This window comes from Sphaerodactylus townsendi, linkage group LG07 (genome assembly GCF_021028975.2).
Source record: "Sphaerodactylus townsendi isolate TG3544 linkage group LG07, MPM_Stown_v2.3, whole genome shotgun sequence".
In the NCBI taxonomy this organism is placed as follows: Eukaryota; Metazoa; Chordata; class Lepidosauria; order Squamata; family Sphaerodactylidae; genus Sphaerodactylus; species Sphaerodactylus townsendi.
In genome coordinates this window covers 96,872,368-96,892,948 of record NC_059431.1, presented here as the reverse complement: position 1 = coordinate 96,892,948, position 20,581 = coordinate 96,872,368, and the positions used below count along the sequence as shown (strand labels likewise).

At 43.9% G+C, this 20,581-nt stretch overlaps 1 protein-coding gene across 4 annotated transcripts in view; it reads right to left on the bottom strand.

Moving 5' to 3' along the window:
• Nucleotides 1-1,314: 1,314 nt before the first annotated feature.
• The window catches only part of KEL (Kell metallo-endopeptidase (Kell blood group)), a 70,442-nt gene continuing 51,175 nt past the window's right edge, over nucleotides 1,315-20,581 (bottom strand). For all 4 annotated transcript variants that reach the window (XM_048504254.1, XM_048504252.1, XM_048504256.1 and 1 more), the window contains exons 14-19: nucleotides 20,327-20,430; nucleotides 16,847-16,957; nucleotides 15,532-15,599; nucleotides 12,509-12,675; nucleotides 5,055-5,150; nucleotides 1,315-3,371 (exon numbers count right to left, since the gene is read on the bottom strand). In XM_048504254.1, coding sequence (XP_048360211.1) covers nucleotides 3,195-3,371; nucleotides 5,055-5,150; nucleotides 12,509-12,675; nucleotides 15,532-15,599; nucleotides 16,847-16,957; nucleotides 20,327-20,430 — 723 coding nt within the window. In that variant the 3' untranslated portion in view covers nucleotides 1,315-3,194. The remainder of the gene's footprint in view (nucleotides 3,372-5,054; nucleotides 5,151-12,508; nucleotides 12,676-15,531; nucleotides 15,600-16,846; nucleotides 16,958-20,326; nucleotides 20,431-20,581) is intronic.

Below are 20,581 nucleotides of genomic sequence, written 5' to 3'. Positions count from 1 at the left end.
CAGATGTTAAATAACATAGGGGAGAGGATCACCCCTGAGCGACTCAACATACCAAAAGGTGCCGTGATGATACCCTCTCTCCCAGTGCCACCTCTGTCTCCAGTCGTGGAGAAATTAGACCAATTACTGCAAGACTGTCCCACGCAATCCAAAATCCACAAGGCAGTGGGTCAAAAAATAGTGATGTCAAATGCTGCAGTAACAACAACTATGCTGACAAGCTTTGATCCAGTTGTCTACAGAGTTCATCTGTGAGGGTGACCAGTGCAGTCTCCATCCCATGACCAGGCTGGAAGCAGGATTGAAAGGGGTCCAGGTCTGAGATATCACCCAGAAAAACCTAAAGCTCTAAATATTCCCCAATTTCTATGGTAAAAACCATAGAGATTTCAGAAATTCCTAGTGTCATCATGGCACTTCACAAGTCAGTCTTCCCACTCCCATTTTTGCATCTATTGGAGTGAAAAGCAGGAGAATTACTACCACATTAGGTAATCAGGTAAGCCCAGTTCAGTAGCCATTCTGTGTGCCACATGTTCTTCCCCTGACCTGCTGAACTCCTGCTTTGATCAGCAGGTGGCCTCCACCTTTATCCCATCAGCTCAGTCCCTGATCTGCCAGGCACTGTCTTTTATGTTCCCCTTAATTCTCAGGACATGAGCCACAGCAGACCACAGGGCCCGCATGATCAAGTTCTATTGTAACACTGGCTTTATAGAGCAGTAATTTGTCCACGAGGATTAACCACATGTGCTTGGCATGTGTAAGTTTTGTTTGGAGGACTGAGGAAAGAATATATTTCCTGAAAGAAAACATGTCACAGAGCTTACAAGACGGTGCTGGCTGATTGGGGCAGAGCCTAGTAGGATAAAGGTTCTCTGCCTGTTTCCAGAATGTGCATGAAAGAACAAGGCATTGCATTTATACCATATATTGAATAGCCATGAATCAAAAAATGGCAGAATAGGGTCACTTGGGTTGGAGTAAATCAGGTTTGCAGAAAAAGACTTTAAAAGGAGGAAATTAATCTTTTTTTTAAAAAAAAAAAAAGTTTAAAAATACCAGGATCTTTTTTAAACTGTTGATCATGATTCTGTATTGCTTAGACAGTGTCAAAAGCAGACTGAAATTTCTCACGAAGAGGGAGGAATAATGTGGAGGCCAGTGGGGGAAGACATGAAATTTCTCTTTCCCGCTGAGTCCTCCCTCCCCACCCATGGATATATTTTCCTTACAAGTGAAACCTGGAGCAATGTCTTTACCATTCCTTGACTGAAACTGGATTGCGAATAAAGTCCCTGAAGTCAGATTAGGTCTCTGGATTATTAAAGTACAGTCTCATTCCTTTTTACTCTGGTTCGTATATTCTGTGATTCCCAACACCAAAACTGTATTACATACATAATGTGTGAAATTAAAAAAAAAAGATGCAATGAGTAAACAGTGTACATTCATTTCGACTTAATTGAGACATCATGAAAAACTACCATTAAAGAATGTGGTTTGGAAAGATATTGGGATTGGTAGCCACTGTTCTGTTCCCATGTGAATGAAGGGAATTTTTGAAGGCAACTGGTTGGAAAAGGAAAACAGACCAGCCGCTCTGAACTTTGGACACTTGGAAGATCGGACGACCCGAGAAGGTCGCACAGAGGTTGTAAATCTGCCTGCAGAGGCTCACATGACGAAGACTTCTCAGGCAAAATCCCCGCACAGAGAAAACCAGCTCGCCAGACAGGCCAAAGACCAAACAACACAGTACAATTTTTAACAAGTCAGGTCTGAGGCCAATTCTCCGCTTAAAAAAAAACGCTGAGGCAAACCGCTCTCCTTTGAATCGCTGCTTTTGAGTGCGAAGTCTTACTCCCCACCGCAGGAACATGCCTCCTGTCTTCTTTTTTAAAAAACCCTTTTCTGTCCCCATTTTTGCAGCAGGGCACAAGGGCAGAGGGAGGGAAGGGAGCGTTTGGGGGCAGCCTCCGAAGCTTCCGTCTTGAAACCAGCAGTCACACCCCCGGGCTTCCCCCCTCCCCTGCGCAGAGCGCGGGGTGTTCAAAAAGGTGCCGTTCCATCCAGGAATAGAAATACCGCACGCTGAGGGGGAAGGAGAGCAGCAGATTCGGGGTTGCTGTGCTGTCGCCACTGGCACAGTGGGGAGTGCAGCGGGATCCCGCGTTACTTTCCGCAAGTAGTGCGCAACAAAAGGTAAGTGGGGAAACGACCTGAGATGAGCCACCTCAGGAAGATGGCATAAATGGGAAGGGAGGAACCACTCTTCTCCCTCTGTGACAGTCCCAAGCCTAACTGGGCTCCCACAAGCATTAAAAAATGGCATTCCCCATAGATGCTGTGTGGCTGTGGAATAGGGTTGCCAGCCTCCAGGTGGGGCCTGGAAATCTCCTGGAATTACAAATAATCTCTGGACTGCAGAAATCAATACCCATGGAGAAAGCAGATGGTCTAGAGGTTGAATCTATGGCATTATACCCCACTGAGCCCCGCCCCCCTTCCCAAACCTTGTCCTCCGCAGGTTCTACTCCCAAACTTCCTGGAATTCCCCAATTCAGACTTGGCAGCTCTACTGAGGAGAAAGAGAGTTGGGTCTAAGGGATCCAGACTTGACTCATTAAAAAAATGTACTGTGCATTTGGGCCTACTTTCTTCTCCCTGGCATCCAGTTTCCTCTGTGGAGGGAAGTTTGAGATGGAGGAGCATTCAGCTCCTTTCAGACCTCACTGGAAATAAAAAGTGATACAGTCCTAGCGCAGATTTCCTCCTCAGCCAGAGCTCCTAAACTGGTTATCCCAAACCAGTCCTCAATGTGACTCTTAAAACAATTTTTTAAAAAATCTCACAGTCTTTTTTGCCCTTGATGGCCACTAAACAGAGCGTCACTGAAGACTTGTCCACTGATCCTGAGTTCTCAAGAAGAAGTTTTCCCTAAGGCAGGTTAAGAGCTGAAAAAGTGATAGAGCATTTCTACAGTGCAGACTCTGTTCTGTTCCCTCTGGGTGACTAGCCAGGAACGTTCTTCCACCCTGCCTTGTCAGGTGGAAGTAGCAGAGAAAGCAAAGGAGACTGCAGGGAAGAGATGGGCTAGGTCTCCAACTGCAGACAGGGCTAGCATCAGCCCAGGATGGGATCCCACAGTCCATTCTTGCTGTGTCTTGATCCAGTGTGCTTTTCAGGTTGTTTTACCAGATGCGGCACTTAAGAACAGGATTCATTGATGACGTACTTGGACAGCGGAAATGCCTGGAGAAATCCTGGCTGTTGCTTAAAGAGCCAACGACACGGAGCGACGGGGGACTATGTGGATCATTGTTTAAGAAGGTTTGCAGTCCCTCGAGATTCTGGTGCCCACACATTGCCTACGGAAAACAAATGCAAACCAAACTAATGTAACAATTTCTACTGGCAACTACTGATGAAGCTTGCTTTCTGTTTGTTCGCCTATGGTTGAAATATATCGTTAGATTTTATATAAGGCTGCAGTTGCTCATATTGTATACATTGATTACAAGTTATTATATACTAGTGATATATTCTAATATAACTCTGTAGAGTACTTGTTTTATGTAGAGTACTTGTAGAGTAACTCTGTAGAGTACTTGTTTTATGAAAGGCTGATATTGGCTGGTTTATATATGTGTGAACCTATTGAATAGTACAGGATAGATTCTGTCTCCATATTTCTGGTAATATACACACTGCATAGATTACTTGTTTTGCTACAAGCACACTGTGATGATAAAAGCAACTTTGGGGTCATGTGTAATTAAATGTTCATGCTGTTCTAAGCATAAATATTCATGTATATTGTATTGTATTAGGTATTTAGCTTCAACACAGATTGTTGCTTCTGATGTAGGAAAATCAAGCCTGTAAGAGCCAGATAATTCGTGCTGCGCAAACCATTTTTCCCACAATTTGTCAAACTGCAGCTTTCTGTCCAGCCCTTTATGTTTGGGTGCCCATATTCAAGAAGAACCATGACAGAAACAAAATAAACACATTTCCAAAGCTTATGAGATCCTGCAGGGGGAAGTGATGCTTGGAGCGGAACCATTTGGAATGGAGAAGTGTAAAGCAGGAAAGGGGTTAAGTGCCTCCCCCCACCCACTTCTTCTCTTCACTTTCTCTTTCCAAAATTGGTTTTCAATTTTACGAAAAAAATAAATAACTGAGGATCAATTGGTTTGTTGTAGTTAGCCCCTAACAGCCTTGACCCGTGTATCAATAAAGCCCAGCTATGAGGGAGTGGTTCAAAACTTTGAGATTAATTATGTGAAATATAAATCTGCTCTGGTGTTGAAGAAGGAGGACACAATTTGTTTAAAGATGACCTGAAAAATTAAACAGGAGTTTCAGCTCCTTCTCCCCACCCCTATTATCACCACTGCCACTGGCTTCCCCCGGCTGGCTCCGTCTTTTCTTCCTCTGGATCCCCACCCATTTTCTTTGGCTCTTTACTACTGTTTATGTAAAAACTAGACACCAGTACATTCACAGACATTATGAAAAAAGTGCTTGCCCCCAAATTAAAGATAAAGGTAGTCCCTTGGGCAAGTACCAGGTCAATACTGACCCATGGGGTGATGCCATATCACAAAGGCAGACTATGTTTATGGGGTGGTTTGCCACTCCCTTCTCCAAATTAGTTTTTTTTTAAATCAAAAAATAGGTTTGCAGAACTCCCAACTGTAAGTGTTCCTGGCCCATAGTGGGTATAGGCCTATGTGTGCAGGGTTTGGCCTTAGCTATCATATACTGGGATCCTGCTTTTCAGCCAAAACAGGACTTCCAAGTTACCCCTATGAATCACAATCAAATATAAATGACAATGCAATTCCATTGGACCATGTTCCTTGAGCAGGAGATGCTCCTATGAGTTGGAATATATTTGCTTTACAAGAATGAGTTTGCCCCACTTTTAAGGAAGGCACCATGAAAGAGTGGGAAGCTGCAGAGGCAAAGTGGCCCTGATTCTTGCAAAGGCCAGCCAGAGTAAATGAGGAGCAACCATAAAGGAAGAACATAAAAGGATGCCTTACATGGGCAAAGCTGATGAAGAAGAGTTGATGGTGTGAGACCCCAGGCCAAGGTAAGTCCTTCACCCATCTGTGCTTGGCCAACCAGTTCTTATAGGCCTGTCGGCAAAAGAGAAACGTTACAACTGCACACCTCAAACTACATCCCATGATTTTATGCATGACTAAGGATAGCCTGCAAGAAGAACTTCAGTTTCCGCTAGTGGCTAGGCTGATGCCCAAAAAGTATGATGCACCAAGAAACAGGACAGCAATTTTTCCTCTTTCCCCATTCTTGTCTAAGTCTGTCCACTTCCCCACAACCCCCTTGAAATGGGATAATAATCCAAAAATCTGAATTAAATGTCTGAACTACTTGTCTGAATAGGCTGTGGGAACAGTGCGACAACATGTTTGCCTACCCTGCCAGTGTAAGGGGCTCCTATGCCAACAGAGTCAGCAAACACACTAGTGGGCAGGCACCACACAGCTCCACGGCATCCAAACCCAGAAGGGCTTGCTGTTCCAAGGCTGTGCCAGCATAGAAGGACATGCTGGCACAGCAGGGGGGCGGGTAGGGGACGTCCCAGGGGTGAAGCAAATATTAAGAACATAAGAACATAACAACGAGCCTGCTGGATCAGACCAGAGTCCATCTAGTTCAGCACTCTGCTACTCGCAGTGGCCCACCAGGTGCCTTTGGGAGCTCACATGTAGGAGGTGAAAGCAATGGCCTTCTGCTGCTGCTGCTCCTGAGCACCTGGTCTGCTAAGGCATTTGCAATCTGAGATCAAGGAGGAACAAGATTGGTAGCCATAGATCGACTTCTCCTCCATAAATCTATCCAAGTCCCTTTTAAAGCCCCTCTGCAGCTTTTACTCATAGTGGAAAAGGGAGTTCTGCTGCCTTCACTTCAGTGGGGCCATCACCACTTCCTGTGGCAGCATATTCCAAACACTAATCACACGTTGCGTGAAGAAGTGTTTCCTTTTATTAGTTCTAATTCATCCCCCCAGCATTTTCAATGAATGCCCCCTGGTTCTAGTATTGTGACAAAGAGAGAGAAATTTCTCTCTGTCAACATTTTCTACCCCATAATTTTATAGACTTCAATCATATCCCCCCTCAGACGTCTCCTCTCCAAACTAAAGAGTCCCAAATGCTGCAGCCTCTCCTCATAGGGAAGGTGCTCCAGTCCCTCAATCATCCTTGTTGCCCTTCTCTGCACTTTTTCTATCTCTTCGATATCCTTTTTGAGACGTGGTGACCAGAACTGAACACAATATTAATTGACTTCCACCAGGCTTTCAGCCTGGGACCACCTCCAGAACAGACCTCTGACTTATGCCACAGAAACACATGGAGTAAGTCATTTTTTTCAACTGAGTTTTTCCAGATGGCAGCAAGGTCCCCACCCCTCCACTTATTGAACTACCTGGAGCTCCATTGGAGGTGGCATATCACTGCCTCTCCCACATCATCCCCAGCTGCTGTGGAACTCCCCCACATCTGGATTGGGCTGCTTAGCATTCATACGAAAATAATTGTTATTGTAGCTGGTATATCATTGGCGATGTCAGTGCAAACAAACTAGAGCTTTTCATTCATCAAATTGTACAGTTTTTTCAACAAGAAAGTTTCTCATGAAGAAAAAAGCTAAGAGATTATGACCTAATCCTTTGACTCTCTGTGCATGTGTATATAATTAGTTCCAATCCAATTAACATCTGAGGGCACGCAAAAGTCTTGAACAGCTGAAATTACAGACTAACAAAATGATACTTCTTCTAAACCCTGTGCTTGTTCTGCTCCCCAGGTGGTTATTTAGGTGCCTGAACCCGGCCAAAGCAGAATGTAAGACTCACTGACTCAGTTAACAGTTCAATACTTAAAGCTTTAATTGTAACAATGTTGACAGACCCTGACTCCTCCCGGGTCTAACTAAATAAAGGTTACTTGTTGCAGAAACTTTCTGGATTCTGGAATTTACTGTAAATATCAGAGACTATAACATCTATAACTGTTTAACTTAAATACTGTGAATCTATAACATCTTTGACTGTTAAATACTGTGAGCCTATAACATCTTGGACTGTCTAACTTGTTGCTGTCACCCAGCTCTCATATTCCCTAACTGTTGCTGTCACTCCAGCTCATTGCCCCTAACTGCCAAATCAGACAGGTTGCTGGGTAATAACTGCCATAGAACACCAGCCCTAGGGCTTCTTAAAGGGACAGAACTAAATTCGGTTCCCTCCCACTGAATACTGTACAAAACATAGCTAAACCCATACTAACTGTGGGGAAACTAAAGGGGAAATAAACAAAGGCTCTGTGGGGGCATGACAGTGCTTGCAATAAGCTTAGAAAGGTGTGACTGTTTAGGACCCCACTGTTAATCTTATGGATGTTTACTCAGAAGTAATCTTAATGTGCAACCCAATCCTACACAGGATTGCGGTTCCCAACAAACAATAGTTTGGACTGCAGCCTAAGAGCAGAGCAGTAGATGATCTCATTTTTATCGCCCTTTTTCTTGTAGGGAATGTAGCCAAGGGGCTGTGATTTAACATTGCGTGATCTTTCCATTGCGTGATTTTCCCATGGAAAATTGCCAGCCCCTCTGCAGCTTTTACTCATAGTGGGGAAAGGGAGTTCTGCTGCCTTCACTTCAGTGGGGCTGCAGTTGAGTTGCCAACCTCCAGGTATGACCTGTAGACATCTTGGTTTTATGACTGGACTAGAGTTCAGCTCCCCTGGAGAAAATGGCTGTTTTGGAGAGTGAATTCTGTGGCCTTATACCAGCAGAGGCCTCACCTCAGGCTCCACCTTCAAAATCTACAGGAAATTCCCACATCTGATTTATTCTTTTACTGGATTTGTATCCCACCCTACCCCCGCAGGGCTCACCCTAAGAGATAAATTTTCTGTAGAAAAATGAGAATGTGTGGAAGGGGATAGAAAGGTCCATCTCACTATCATATATTGGTCTTCCCCAGTGGTGGGATTCAGCCTGTTTGCACGACTTCAGCAGAACTGGTTGTTAAAATGGTGCTTGTAAATAACCAGTTGTTAAATTATTTGAATCCCACCACTGGTCTTCCCCTTTAGATTGCACTCCCAGCAGATGCAATATGCAAAAGAAATATATATATATATATATATATGCATATATATATATATATGCATATATATATATTTATATGCATATTGCATCTGCTGGGAGATACTATCTAAGGAAAGATAATGATAGTAACAACTTCAGTTCTTTCTGACCTAACTAACAGTTCTAATGTCTAAGCTGAAACTGAATCTACCACTGAGAAAAGATTAATATGATTGTGAATGTGCCCACGATCCCCTCCCCCTTCCACACATTCCACATATATATATATATATATATATAAGAGAAGCATCACAGACTCTCATGACACCACTACTTGCATGGAATGCCACATTTTTTCCCTTTGTAGTTTTTGGTTAAAGCTCATTCAACCTGAGCAAAGTGCATGCTAGAAGGAGCATGGGAGGAAAGAGGATGATTTTACTTTTCCCTTCTGCCATTTGTCAACCTCAAAGAGCCTTCCACAACTTCAATTTTCAGTGGTCAGAAGAAAGATAGAAGGGCACCTGGTCTTAAAGAAATGCTCCAAAAGACCCCGATCCCTGTTATGAAATGGGGGAAGGTACACAATAGTCAGGGCAATCAGCGCCAATGCACATGTTCCAAGGTCTTGTGCCCGGCACATATCTTGCCCAGCAAGATATAGCAAAGAGGAAACTAAGCTAACTCAAGTAAAACAACTCAAAATACAATATAGGGATTTGCTTAATAGAAAGAAAGAAGAACATGCCAAACAACTTTGGGAGAAATTAGATGAGGCCGTTAAAGGAAAAAATGAGTCCCAATTTTGGGCATTAGTTTCCTTAGGAACAAATAGAACAGCCAATCAGTTTGAAGCCCAAATATCAGGAAATACATGGTATGCACATTACTCCAGAATTTTTGGTATAACACAGTCAACATTCAGTTCTTCAGAAGACATAAGTCCATTATGTAATGTAAAAATTCCGGCTTTACCAGACTGGCTCTCCAGTCTCAGAGAAAACAATTAAGAACTTAATTCTATCTTTGGCATCTGGCAACCAATCAGGTGTAAGAGGATTTAATCTCCACCTGACTTTATTTAAATCTCTTTTTTTTTCCTTTGTGCTGTTGGTGGTCTCCAGTAAGTTAGCCAAGGCATTTACCTATATTAACAAATTTGGCATCTTCCCAAAAGGCTGGAAATTCCTTAAGCATAGTGATTCCAATCCAATAAAAAAAGGTGACAAAACTCGATCCAAAAGAACTATCGACTCAGTAAGCTTATTGCACGCTCCTCAAAATTCCACGGCAAATTTTTATATCAAAAAATTAGAAGATTGGGTTATAGACAACCATCTAATATATCCACATCAAGTAGGTTTTAAAAGTGGGTCAATCTACCATTGACCACTGTCAAAGCCTTTACAATCTGGCATTTTCAGGAATAGAAAGTCTCTACCAGAGCCTTATATGTGGCTTTTGTAGATCTGGCCACGGCTTTCGATTCAATTGACAGAAACAGACTCTGGTCAAAACTAGAGAAATTAAAAAAATCGATCAACGCTGTTATTCCTTCTTCAAGGAATTACATACAGACACCCAGGCTAGGGATTAGAGTTGGCATGATATTCCCTAACAAACAAGACATCAATTAAACGTAGGTGTAAAGCCAGTTGGCTGTGTCCTAGCTCCACTACTTTTTAATCTCTATATAAACGATATAGTACAAAGGTTACTAGGACCAGAATACATAGCCCCCTCTATTAACCAACAGAAAATTTCCATCCTGTTGTAATGCAGGATGACATGGTCCTAATTTCTCAAACCCCGATTAAGATTAAAAAGACTGCTCAATAGTTTGGGTGAATATTGCAAGGAGGAAGCACTCTCCATCAATTATATATCAAAACAAAGCATATGGTATTTAGAAACCGAAAAAACACTCCTGGACGATACAAGGAATTCCTATATAGAGCAATGCAGCTCATTTAAATATCTAGGAATTCAACTTTAGTGAGACCTTTAAAATTGGAAAGTACACTTAGGAACTTTATGAATCTCAGCTATAAAAATAATAGGGGCAACTATGAGATTCTATTACTCAAAAAAGGTATTAGTCTTGTAGATCCAGCTGTAAAACCGTTCTAGCAAAGTCATCTCACATATGCCATATGGAATGTGAAGTTTGGGGCTGGAATGACCTTATACTCAAGACACTGGAATCCATTCAGAACCTTTTGAGATCTGATTTTGATGCTGCCAAAGGGAACACCGGCTGCACTACTGAGGGCAGAGTTAGGTTTACCATCAATTGAATCATCGGCCCATCTTGCAATCTTGAAGGCCTGAAAAAACAGCTCAGATAATAAGGAAGTCCCTTTGGTCATCAGTCTTCTACTCTCCTGATGACAAAAAATAAAAAACCGCTCTACCTTTTTCGAAATTCGACCGCATTACATTCATTCCAGATGATCTATTAAGAGCTCTAACATCCAATGCTGAACTCCGAGACTGGGTGTACAGGAGAAGATGCCAGAATAAACAGACACCATTAACCAGACAAAAAAACTGCTCCATGGTATAAACCATTTTAAAAAAGAGATCATATTAGAGCTACATATCTGACCACTACACTAACAAGAAATCTAAGAATAGCTTATACTTCTATTAGATTTCAAGCAATGCCTTCAGCAGTGCTTAGTGGCAGATACACACGAGTACCATTTTCTCAGCGCTTTTGTATCTGTGGAAAACAAGAGCCTGAGGATCTCTTCCACTACATACTCTCCTGTCCTTTATATTCTGAAATAAGGAAAAGGTTTTTGGAGCCAATACTACCTAGGACAGCTTTTTTGTCCGATGATGAGAAACTGATTTTCTTATTATCGGATATTGATTCCTATGTTTCTTATAAGATGGCTCTCTTTGCCCTGGCGGCTAGGAAACTACGAGCAAAGTATTTAAAGTGCTGTTTGAACTAATGTTGTAAAGTACTGGAGATTAACTTAGACTAGCTGAAGAAACTGCAAAAACATCTGACGTATTTGATGGGGCATTTTAATTTAGAGATTGTGAACACTAATAATTTATATTTTAATGTAAAACTAAATTATTGTTTTAATTTAAATTATTGTTTTAACTAAGTTACTGTTTTAACTGCATGTATTTTTGTATTGTTATAGCCAATGGCTCAAACAATAAATACTTGACTTGACTTGACATATCTTGCCCATCAGATGTGCACAGGACACTGAATGATCAGAAATTAATTTTCAGGCACCCACAAGTCCAAACTAGACAAGGACCTCAGCATGCAGAGAGGCTTAATCCTCTGTCTTCCATGCCACCTCCCCTGACATGAAATGTTCCTGCGGTGTCACTGTTTGGGGAAACTTGCACGCACTGATGCTCACATGTCCGTTTTCCCAATGCAATTCTGCATTCTCAAATATGCAACAGTCTTGTTCTAATACGTTTCTGTATGTTGTAAGAAATTGGCTTATACGCACCCCGTTTTCTTCATGGAAACGACTGACAAAGCGGACCTGTTTTGCAAAACGGATCACCAGTGCTCCTGTCACATCCTTCTGTTAAGCGCTGGATCATCGTTTTAATGAGTCCCGTGTGGACAGTTTTGGAGTTGCTTTGCAATTGTTCACATTGTTCTATGTATCTTTAAGATGTTTTTTCTGCATTAGAGCGTATAGTAGTATTGCTTTATGTTTCAGTACTATAGGTAATTTGCATTTAAACAACTGTTTCATTGTCATATTTAAGGAGAAATATTTTTGTGCCTACTCAGACTTTGGTGTGTTGTTTATGATTGTTTATTGGACCATGTACCCTTTTGCTTTTATTGATTTCCCCAGAGGGACAACTGGCAACTCCCCAGAATCATTTTGGGTCAGGAAAACCCTGTGGCTTAAGCTCCTTCTGTCCACATGCCATGAACCCAATCCAATTCAGAGCTACACTTGCCTCAGATTTAAGATCTGAGCACACAACTCCCAGGCCATGTCTACTGATGGGAAAACTGGAGGACACACAAACTCGGAATCAGCAGCGAAGGAATATATGTGCATACAATCCACAAAGCAACAAAGTACAGAGAGGCAAGAAGAAAGATGAAATATAGCCATTGCTTTCACATCCTGCTTGTGAGCTCCCAATGGCACCTGGTGGGCCACTGTGAGTAGCAGAGAGCTGGACTGGATGGACTCTGGTCTGATCCAGCTAGCTTGTTCTTATGTTCTTATAGGGCGGGGATGCAAACATCAGAAGAGAGAGTAGTCGGAATGCGTGGGAAACAGAGGTCTGGTGTGGCTGCAAGACAGACTTGAAGAGGATCTGCAGTGGTGGGTGGGAGGAGATGTTGATCAGATTTGGATACCTGGTAAGCAATAGCAAGTCCCCCTGTGTCAGCTGCGTTCTCCAGAAGGGTGAAGGAGCCGTTGATGTGCTGGCCCTTCAGGGAGTACCTCTCATACTGTTTCACAAGACAGTCTTTACCTTGAGCCAGGGCTTGCATGTCACAGTCTGAACAGGTCTCAGACCACACTAGGGGGAGAAACATGGAAAGCCGGGAAAGTGAGCATCCAAGCAGTGATTTCACCGTCCACAACAAAACACACAGGATTTGAATAGTCACACCATCCCATCAAAGAAATAATGATGACTGAAAGAAGAGAGGAGAAGACGGCCTAAGCCAGACCTTCCTTTCTCCTTGGCCTCAGAGCTAGGGAAGTGCAAGGGAAGAGCCATTTCCTCTTCTCAGTCATGAATTTACCAAGTGACCCTAGGAAAGCCAGCCTCCTTCAGCTGCCTTCCCCGCTGCAATGTGGGGATAATAACACTCATGCTTAACAATGAAAGGTGCTAAACAGATTATAAAAACATTTTATGAATATACAAAAGCACTATATACATATTAACTATGCTTATTATTATAAAATACCAGCAGTGGACCTGCGAAGACTTGCAGAAGGGCATCTCATTTTTCCCTGTATCCACTCCCTCACTATTTCCTCTTTTCATTTCCAGAAAGCTCCTAAAGCTACCCTATGTCACTTCCAGGTTTTTACTGGAAGTGATGTAGCACTGCGAACAACACTGCCTTTTTTTTTTGGTTTGTTCTCTTGTGCTGCTATTCTGAATGGTGGCAGACAATAGAAGTTAGGAGCAGGGGATCCCCCACTGGACACTTGGTAGCCCTGGTGCAGGGGTCTGCAACCTGTGGCAGGGGCTGATGGGAATTGTAGTCCATGAACATCTGGAGAGCCACAGGTTGCAGACCCCTGCCCTAGTGGGTCGCAGGCTTCCAGTGGTCACCCCCAGGCACATCCACCATGGGTTACAACAAGGGAGGGGAAATGAGACTTTCCAGACGGTTTTGGCCTTGACGTCCACTCCTGCTCTCTCCCGTGGCTTGGAAGGTTCAGCAATATTGTTTGGGCATTCACTGGTCATTCTTTTCTTAAAGCTATAAACTGTGTTTTTGAGGGAGTATTTCTTTTCAAATATTTTCAGTTTTTTTCTGCAAACTTGGGACTTCTGCCAGGTTTGCAAAGAAATCTTCCCTAGATATTCCTGACTCCATTTTGCAGCACTATTGATCCATACTCTGTGGTGCAGTTCAGAATAGCCATTCAGAGCTTGGCTATTGCTGGGGTGGCAGTAAGTGCTATTAAATGAAGCTACAAGGGTCAGTGCTATCAGTCACAGACCAAGAAAGGGATTTGGGCGTCTTAGTTGATACTTCCATGGGAATGTCAACTCAATGTATGGCAGCTGTGAAAAAGGCAAACTCTATGCTGGGGATAATTAGGAAAGGAATTGATAATAAAACTGCAAGGATTGTCATGCCCTTATATAAAGCAGGTAGCACGACCGCCTACCTGTGGCGTACTGTGTTTCAGTTCTGAGTCAGCCACATCACAAAAAAAGGATATTGAAGAGATAGAAAAAAAGTGCAGCGAAGCGCAACGAGGATGATTATTGAGGGATTGGAGCACCTTTCCTGCGAGGAGAGGCTGTGCTGTAACTCCTTTTATTTGGAGAGGAGAGATGTCTGAGGGATGGCACTGAAGTCTATAAAATTATGCATGGGGTAGAAAATGTTGACAGAGAAATTTTTCTCTTCTGGCAATAATGTTCCAGCATACTGAGCGCCGTGAAGAATTAGGACTAATAAACACTCTTCACGCGAACGGTGATTGCGCTTCGGAATGATGCTGCTGCACAGGGAGGTGGTGATGGTCACCGTAACCCGTTGGATGCCCGTCTAAAGGAAGGCTGATGACAGATTTATGGAGAAGTTGATCTATGGCTACCAATCTTGTTCCTCTTTGATCTCAAACTGCAAATGCCTTAGCAGACCAGGTGCTCAGGAGCAGCAGCAGCAGAAGGCCATTGCTTTCACCTCCTGCATGTGAGCTCCCAAAGGCACCTGGTGGGCCACTGCGAGTAGCAGAGTGCTGGACTAGATGGACTCTGGTCTGATCCAGCAGGCTAGTTCTTATGTTCTTATGTCATAAAATTTGGTTTCTGTTCAGTTAATATGCAATGAGCAAGGCTAGAACATGAACCAGGGAGCAGCTTTTGTGACAAATGGATTAATTTGCAAGAAAGGCAGGGTGGGAATGGGTTTTTCAGTCAGGATTGTGATTTTATTCTAACTGTTGGGCTGTATCATCATAGAGATTTATAGCAGCAGTGCACATGGGAGTGAGAACGCTCTGCCCACCTAATACTGCCCCACCTAATACTGCCATTTGCCAGTTCGTAGTGGATAAACCCCTAAACATGGCCCCATTCTCCCATTCTCAAGAAATTAAGGAGCAAGGGGAAAAATGTCAGAAGTGGACTCCGAAGTGATGCTCTAGGAATGTTCTCATGTCTCCATGGTCTTCACCAAAGAGATTCAGAGACAGGTCTAGAGCATCCCATCGTACCCAGGCAGAATCTCCCCACATTTGCCATGATAGGTCTGACAACCTCTGCCCCACTAGGTGAGACACTGCTGGTGGTTTGTGTTTTGCACACAGTGGATTAGATCATTCTTACCTATAATTATAATTAGATAATTTTTATCTAAGTGCTTTGTGTACAGACTGCAGTTTGCAGTAGAGAAGCTACTGGCAAAAGAAGTTGCCCATCCCTCACCAGGGTATCAGGCCCACATAATTACAATGGCCACAAGACATGCATCATGTTCTTTATTGCTAATAGAATAAATTTTAGGACGAAGTGATTCAACTTAGAACAAAACAAATATTATGAACAGGGGAAATCTGTATTGCTAGCCCACCATTTTTTAAATTATGCAGCATTACAAATAACAAATAGTTCAGGCCTTAGAGAAAAAGATCCAGCATTGGAAATCCCAAGTTACCCACAGGGCTCTGCAGTACACACCGTAATCATAGAAGGAGTGTAGCAGCTCATGTGCCATAAAGAATCCCATTGCGCCAAAGTTCACAGCACTGAAAAACACACACAAACACAAGGGCTTAATCTCCAGATTATGGATAAGTTATGACTGAGCTTCTTCTGCCTCAGTTCATAATTGGTCAAGCATGCAGTTTCAACTTTAGCCTCAAACTACATGGTAATGGAGTTCCGTGTTTCCTCCTTCCATGATTTTCTGAAAACTAAAATCTACACAGGCAGGCTGCAAGTAATCAAAGGTGGGACAACAAGTTGAAGAATGGATGATTGACCTTTTCTCTGCTAATCGTTTTTCAGCCCAGAAAATCCTCTCCAAAATGCTTTCTCAATTACTGGAAGAAAGATACACAGGGTCAGCACCACTTTTCCCCTGCAAGTGAAAAAGCAGACTGGATAGGGAGATTTTTTAAAAATTATAGGAGAAATGGTTAAGGAAACTCTCCAATGGCTCTTCCTCTCCCCAGCTTTTAACCAGGCTGGGAAGATTTGGTTTTAAAGCAACACAGAAGGGAGGAAAAAGGTAGAATTGGATGATGCCGTTTGAGGCTTTACAGTGGTCTTTGGGGAGGGGAAGAGGGTCCTGGATTTCCCTTTCTGAACAACCTACTATGAATTATAGTATTGCTATTCCTGATTGCCTTTGAGGAAGTTCTAGAAAAGAAGTTTGGATTCATACCCTGCTTTTCTCAACCATAAGGAGTCTCCAAACAGCTTACAAACACCTTCCCTTCCTCTCCTCACAACCAACACACTTTGTGAGGCTGGTGGGACCGAGAGAGTTCTGAAAGAACTGAGACTAGCTCAAGGTCACCCAGCGGGTTTCATGTGGAGGAGTGGGGAATCAAACCCAGTTCTCCAGATTAAAGTCCACTTGCTCTTAACCTCTACACACAAGAGGGCCACATGAACATAGTGAATCAGACCCATGGTCCATAAAGGTCAGAATTGTCTACTCAGGCTGGAGGCAGCTCCCAGCTTGAGGTCTTTCACACCGTCTTTTAATTGGAGATGCTGGGAATTGAACCTAGGACCTTCAGCATGCCAAGCAACTACTCTACCACTGAGCCGTGGTTTATTGCCTTATGGAATGCTAGTTCTGTCAGTTAAGGCTGGAGCAAGTGGGTGGTTTTTTTTTCAGAATGCTGAAAATGGGGTTACAATGGGCATGTCTGTTTTTTCTCTATTAGCCTCTCTAGGATAGTGCTCTAGGATGGTGCTGTTTGTAGTATTGTGCAGGGAAGATATAACAAGTGTTGCTGGCAGCATGAGCTACCTTGCTTACCTAGGAAATTCGGGATGGAAGAAAGGGAGGCGGAACATTCCTGCAGGGAAGACAACAGCATGGCGTCTCAGTGAGTAGTACGAGTGTGTAGACCAAGGGACCACTTCCCAACTGGAATGAAAATGTTATTTTTGAAAGAAGATGGCAAAGGAAGGAATTCTCTGGGCCAATATTTTATCCTATCTTTCCTTCCTCTCCACTTACTCAATGTGTCCCTGTCCTTTATGGCAACACTGAAGACTTGTTCACAGATGCATATTTGTCGTGGCATAAATGAAGATCGAGAGATGAGTTGTACAAGTGAATAAGCCACAAACACAGAGATGCAAAATTCCCTGTTCATCTCCCAATCATCACTGAGTTATCAAGTGATCCAGTTGGGACTCTCAAATCCAGCATGGTAAATTCCTGGAGATTGGAGGACAGAAATTTGGGGAGGATGGAGTTTGGGTAAGGGAGGGAGTTCTGCCGGGATGTGATGCAATAGAAGCTGCCATTTCCTTTTTGTAGCCCAGATATCACCCTAAGTAAGAAGTCTCTGCTTTAGTTGGCAGGGATTAGCTAGAGCAGGGGTCTGCAACCTGCAGCTCTCCAGATGTTCATGGACTACAATTCCCATCAGCCCCTGCCAGCATGGCCATGCTGGCAGGGACTGATGGGATTTGTAGTCCATGAACATCTGGAGAGCCGCAGGTTGCAGACCCCTGAGCTAGAGACAGAGAGCAAGAGGGGGTAACTGGGATCGATAATCAATGTATACCACGGTAGTCCTGGGTGAAAACTCTCAAATGAGAAGGCAGCTGTACAGTTTAAATTGGGTTTCATCAAAGAGTTAAGTAATAAAAACGAGAAATGTATCTCAAGCAATGAACATATGCACACACACACAAAGCATACAAGGCGTGACTAAGAGAAAAGGGAGACCGTTGGACAAGGTTTCAGGGATGGATGGCAGTTACCAGCATTGAAGGGAAAAAAGTGCTGAAGAGGGAAACAACCAGCACTTCCAGGAGCGAAGGAAAGGCCCACTCACAAATTGGTGTGTGTGTGTGTGTGTGTGTGTGTGTGTGTGTGTGTGTGTGTGTGTGTGAGAGAGAGAGGATCCAAAATGGACACACACAGAGTAAATAGCCAAAAGACCAATATTCATACCCCAAATGAGTCCTGAGGCAGTATGAGGTAAGATGGCAGGAAGGCCACAGACAAAGAATTGATCTCTTTTGGGGGTTCCAACAAAAAGATATGAGAGGCTTGAGTGCCTGGACTAGTCTCTTGAATAACAATTGATTGCTGGGATGGGTGAACACAGGGTAGGGATTAGCTTCCCCCAGTGTCCAGCCAAGGGAAAAGTTCATTGGCCAACTGCCTTCCTGCCCATGCTTGACACACAAGATAAATCCCAAAACACTCTGAGAGGCATCCATTTTGTGGGTAGCAATGTCTTGTTCTGATGTCAGTCTTTGGCCCCGTGCCTTTGTGGCACCCCTCAGCAGTGGATGGGATCCAACTGTTTATATGGAAATCAGATTCTAGGAGATCTCCAGGCCCCACCTGGAGGTCAATGGCTCTACCCTCAGGGCATGTACGAAAAGGGGCCGGGCGCCTTCCCCTCCCACCCCCTCCGTCACTGCTCCAACTGCTCTTTATACAAAGTTTGATACAGTTTTCCATGCTGATCTTTTTTCTCCTCACTAGAGAGATTACTGGCCTGTACCCTGCCATTCCATGCAGCAAAATCTGGACTTAAGTGGAATGTCTACTAGTGTGTATTTGCATGGATCTGTATTACCTACAGTCCAAATGAAAGAGTTTTTTTCTGCAATTGTCCCTTATTGGTGGCTGATTCATTATTACATGTGTTTTGCACAGCCCAAAATACGCTACAGCAGGGAGAGATTTCTTGCAAAGTGGCTACTAAAACACTCAGCAATCTCAGACATTCCCAAACTAAGGTTATTGCACAGTTGATGTGGCCAGATTTAGTGTCACTGTTTTTTTTTTAATTTCTCAGATTCTTTTGGTGTACGGCCTATGGGCTATTAAACCTCCAGAAAGTAAAAAAGAGAGAAAAATAACCTTCAATAAGCTGAAGCTTGTAAAAGCAAATAAATTATCTCTGTGGGTGGTTATCATGCGCACTGATCAAAATCACAACACAAACGGAGCCTTGGTGGAACTGCACATAGATGCTTTGGCAAAGGCGTAGCTGGGCCAGAGTGCGCCCGGTGCGCACTCTGGCTCTTTTGCGCCCCTCCCATGTGCCCCCCCCCCCGCTGCGCCCCCCCCCACCACTTACTTTTGGAAATTGAGCAGGCTGGAGGCCTGTTCTGGTGGGGGATACCCTGGGAAATGTAGTTCCCACACAGCCAGGCCTGTTCTTTAGCCTGCTCAGTTTCCTAAAGTAAGTGGGGGGGGGGGGGGCGCGCCACAGGGAGGGCACTGTGGGGGGGGGGGCGGAAATCACACCCGCCCGCCCCCGTGGTGCCCCCCACTTACTTTAGGAAACTGAGCAGGCTGCAGAACAGGCCTGCCTGTGTGGGAATTGCATTTCCCAGGAGACTCTGGGAAATGTAGTTCCCACCTGAACAGGAAGGCCTGTTCTCTAGCCTGCTCGGTTTCCTAAAGTAAGTGTGGGGGGTTAATAAGGGGGGCGCCGTAAGGAGGGAAATCATGCCTGCCCCCCTGTGCCCCCGCCCCCATACTTACTTTAGGAAACCGAGTAGGCTGGAGAACAGGCCTGCCTGTTCTGGTGGGAACTACATTTCCCAGGACACCCTGGGAAAATGTAGTGGGGGGCTGCAGGGGGGCGTGGGGGAAGGGGGAGGGGCCAGGGGGAATTTTGCGCCCCCCATGTGACCCAAATCTGTGCACCCAGTGCATGGCACACACCCCCGCCACATGGGAGCTTCGCCACTGTGATTTGGTATTCTGGAGCAGGGGAATATGCAAACTGAAAGCTGCCAGTTGTGAAATCCGTTTCAGTCAGCCTCTCAAGTTAAACTGAAAGGCATGTGGAACAACAGCAAGGCAGATTGACCCATGAAGATTAACAGTATGAGAAAAAAACTTTGCTTATCCCTTGCACGTGTTAGCAGAGCTAGGGAAATAAACTAGTTCTATACATGCACGGTTGCATTATATAGAGTTTATTGCAACAACACGCTTGAAAGAACCATTTACTGACTATTGGCCCTTCACTAGCAGGAAGTCCTTTGGGTTGTATAAACAGACTAGCAGGAAGTCCTTTGGGTTGTATAAACAGAGAGCAGCATCTCAGAAGAAGAAAGGGGGAAAAAGGCTTCAACAAGCCCTGAACAATAGAAAGCATACATTACAGTTCCCCCCAATAAGTTGGGTTGTACACACCCTATATTAAAGTATGCAATTAATCAAACGGTTGACACACTGTTTCCTCTCCCACAGCATAAACCATGTCCTGCCACACAACCCAGTCTCCTTTGCGCTCTAAGCAAAACATACTTATCTTGAAGATGGGGACTGACAAGTCTCTGCGAGAACCTCCTCCTCAGAAATGTCAGACAGACGACCACATTGTGGAAGAAGTTGTCTTCGAGAATTTCCACCTGAAGAAAGAAGCAAACAGTGAGCTTAGGAAAGGCGCAACAGAGCAGCGGATTGATAAGAAAAGCCAAAGAAGGCATCTCAGCCAAGGCAGCAAATGCATTTTGCCTTTGGCTGTCCGCTTCAAAGATCTTAGGACTCAGTTCTGCTCAG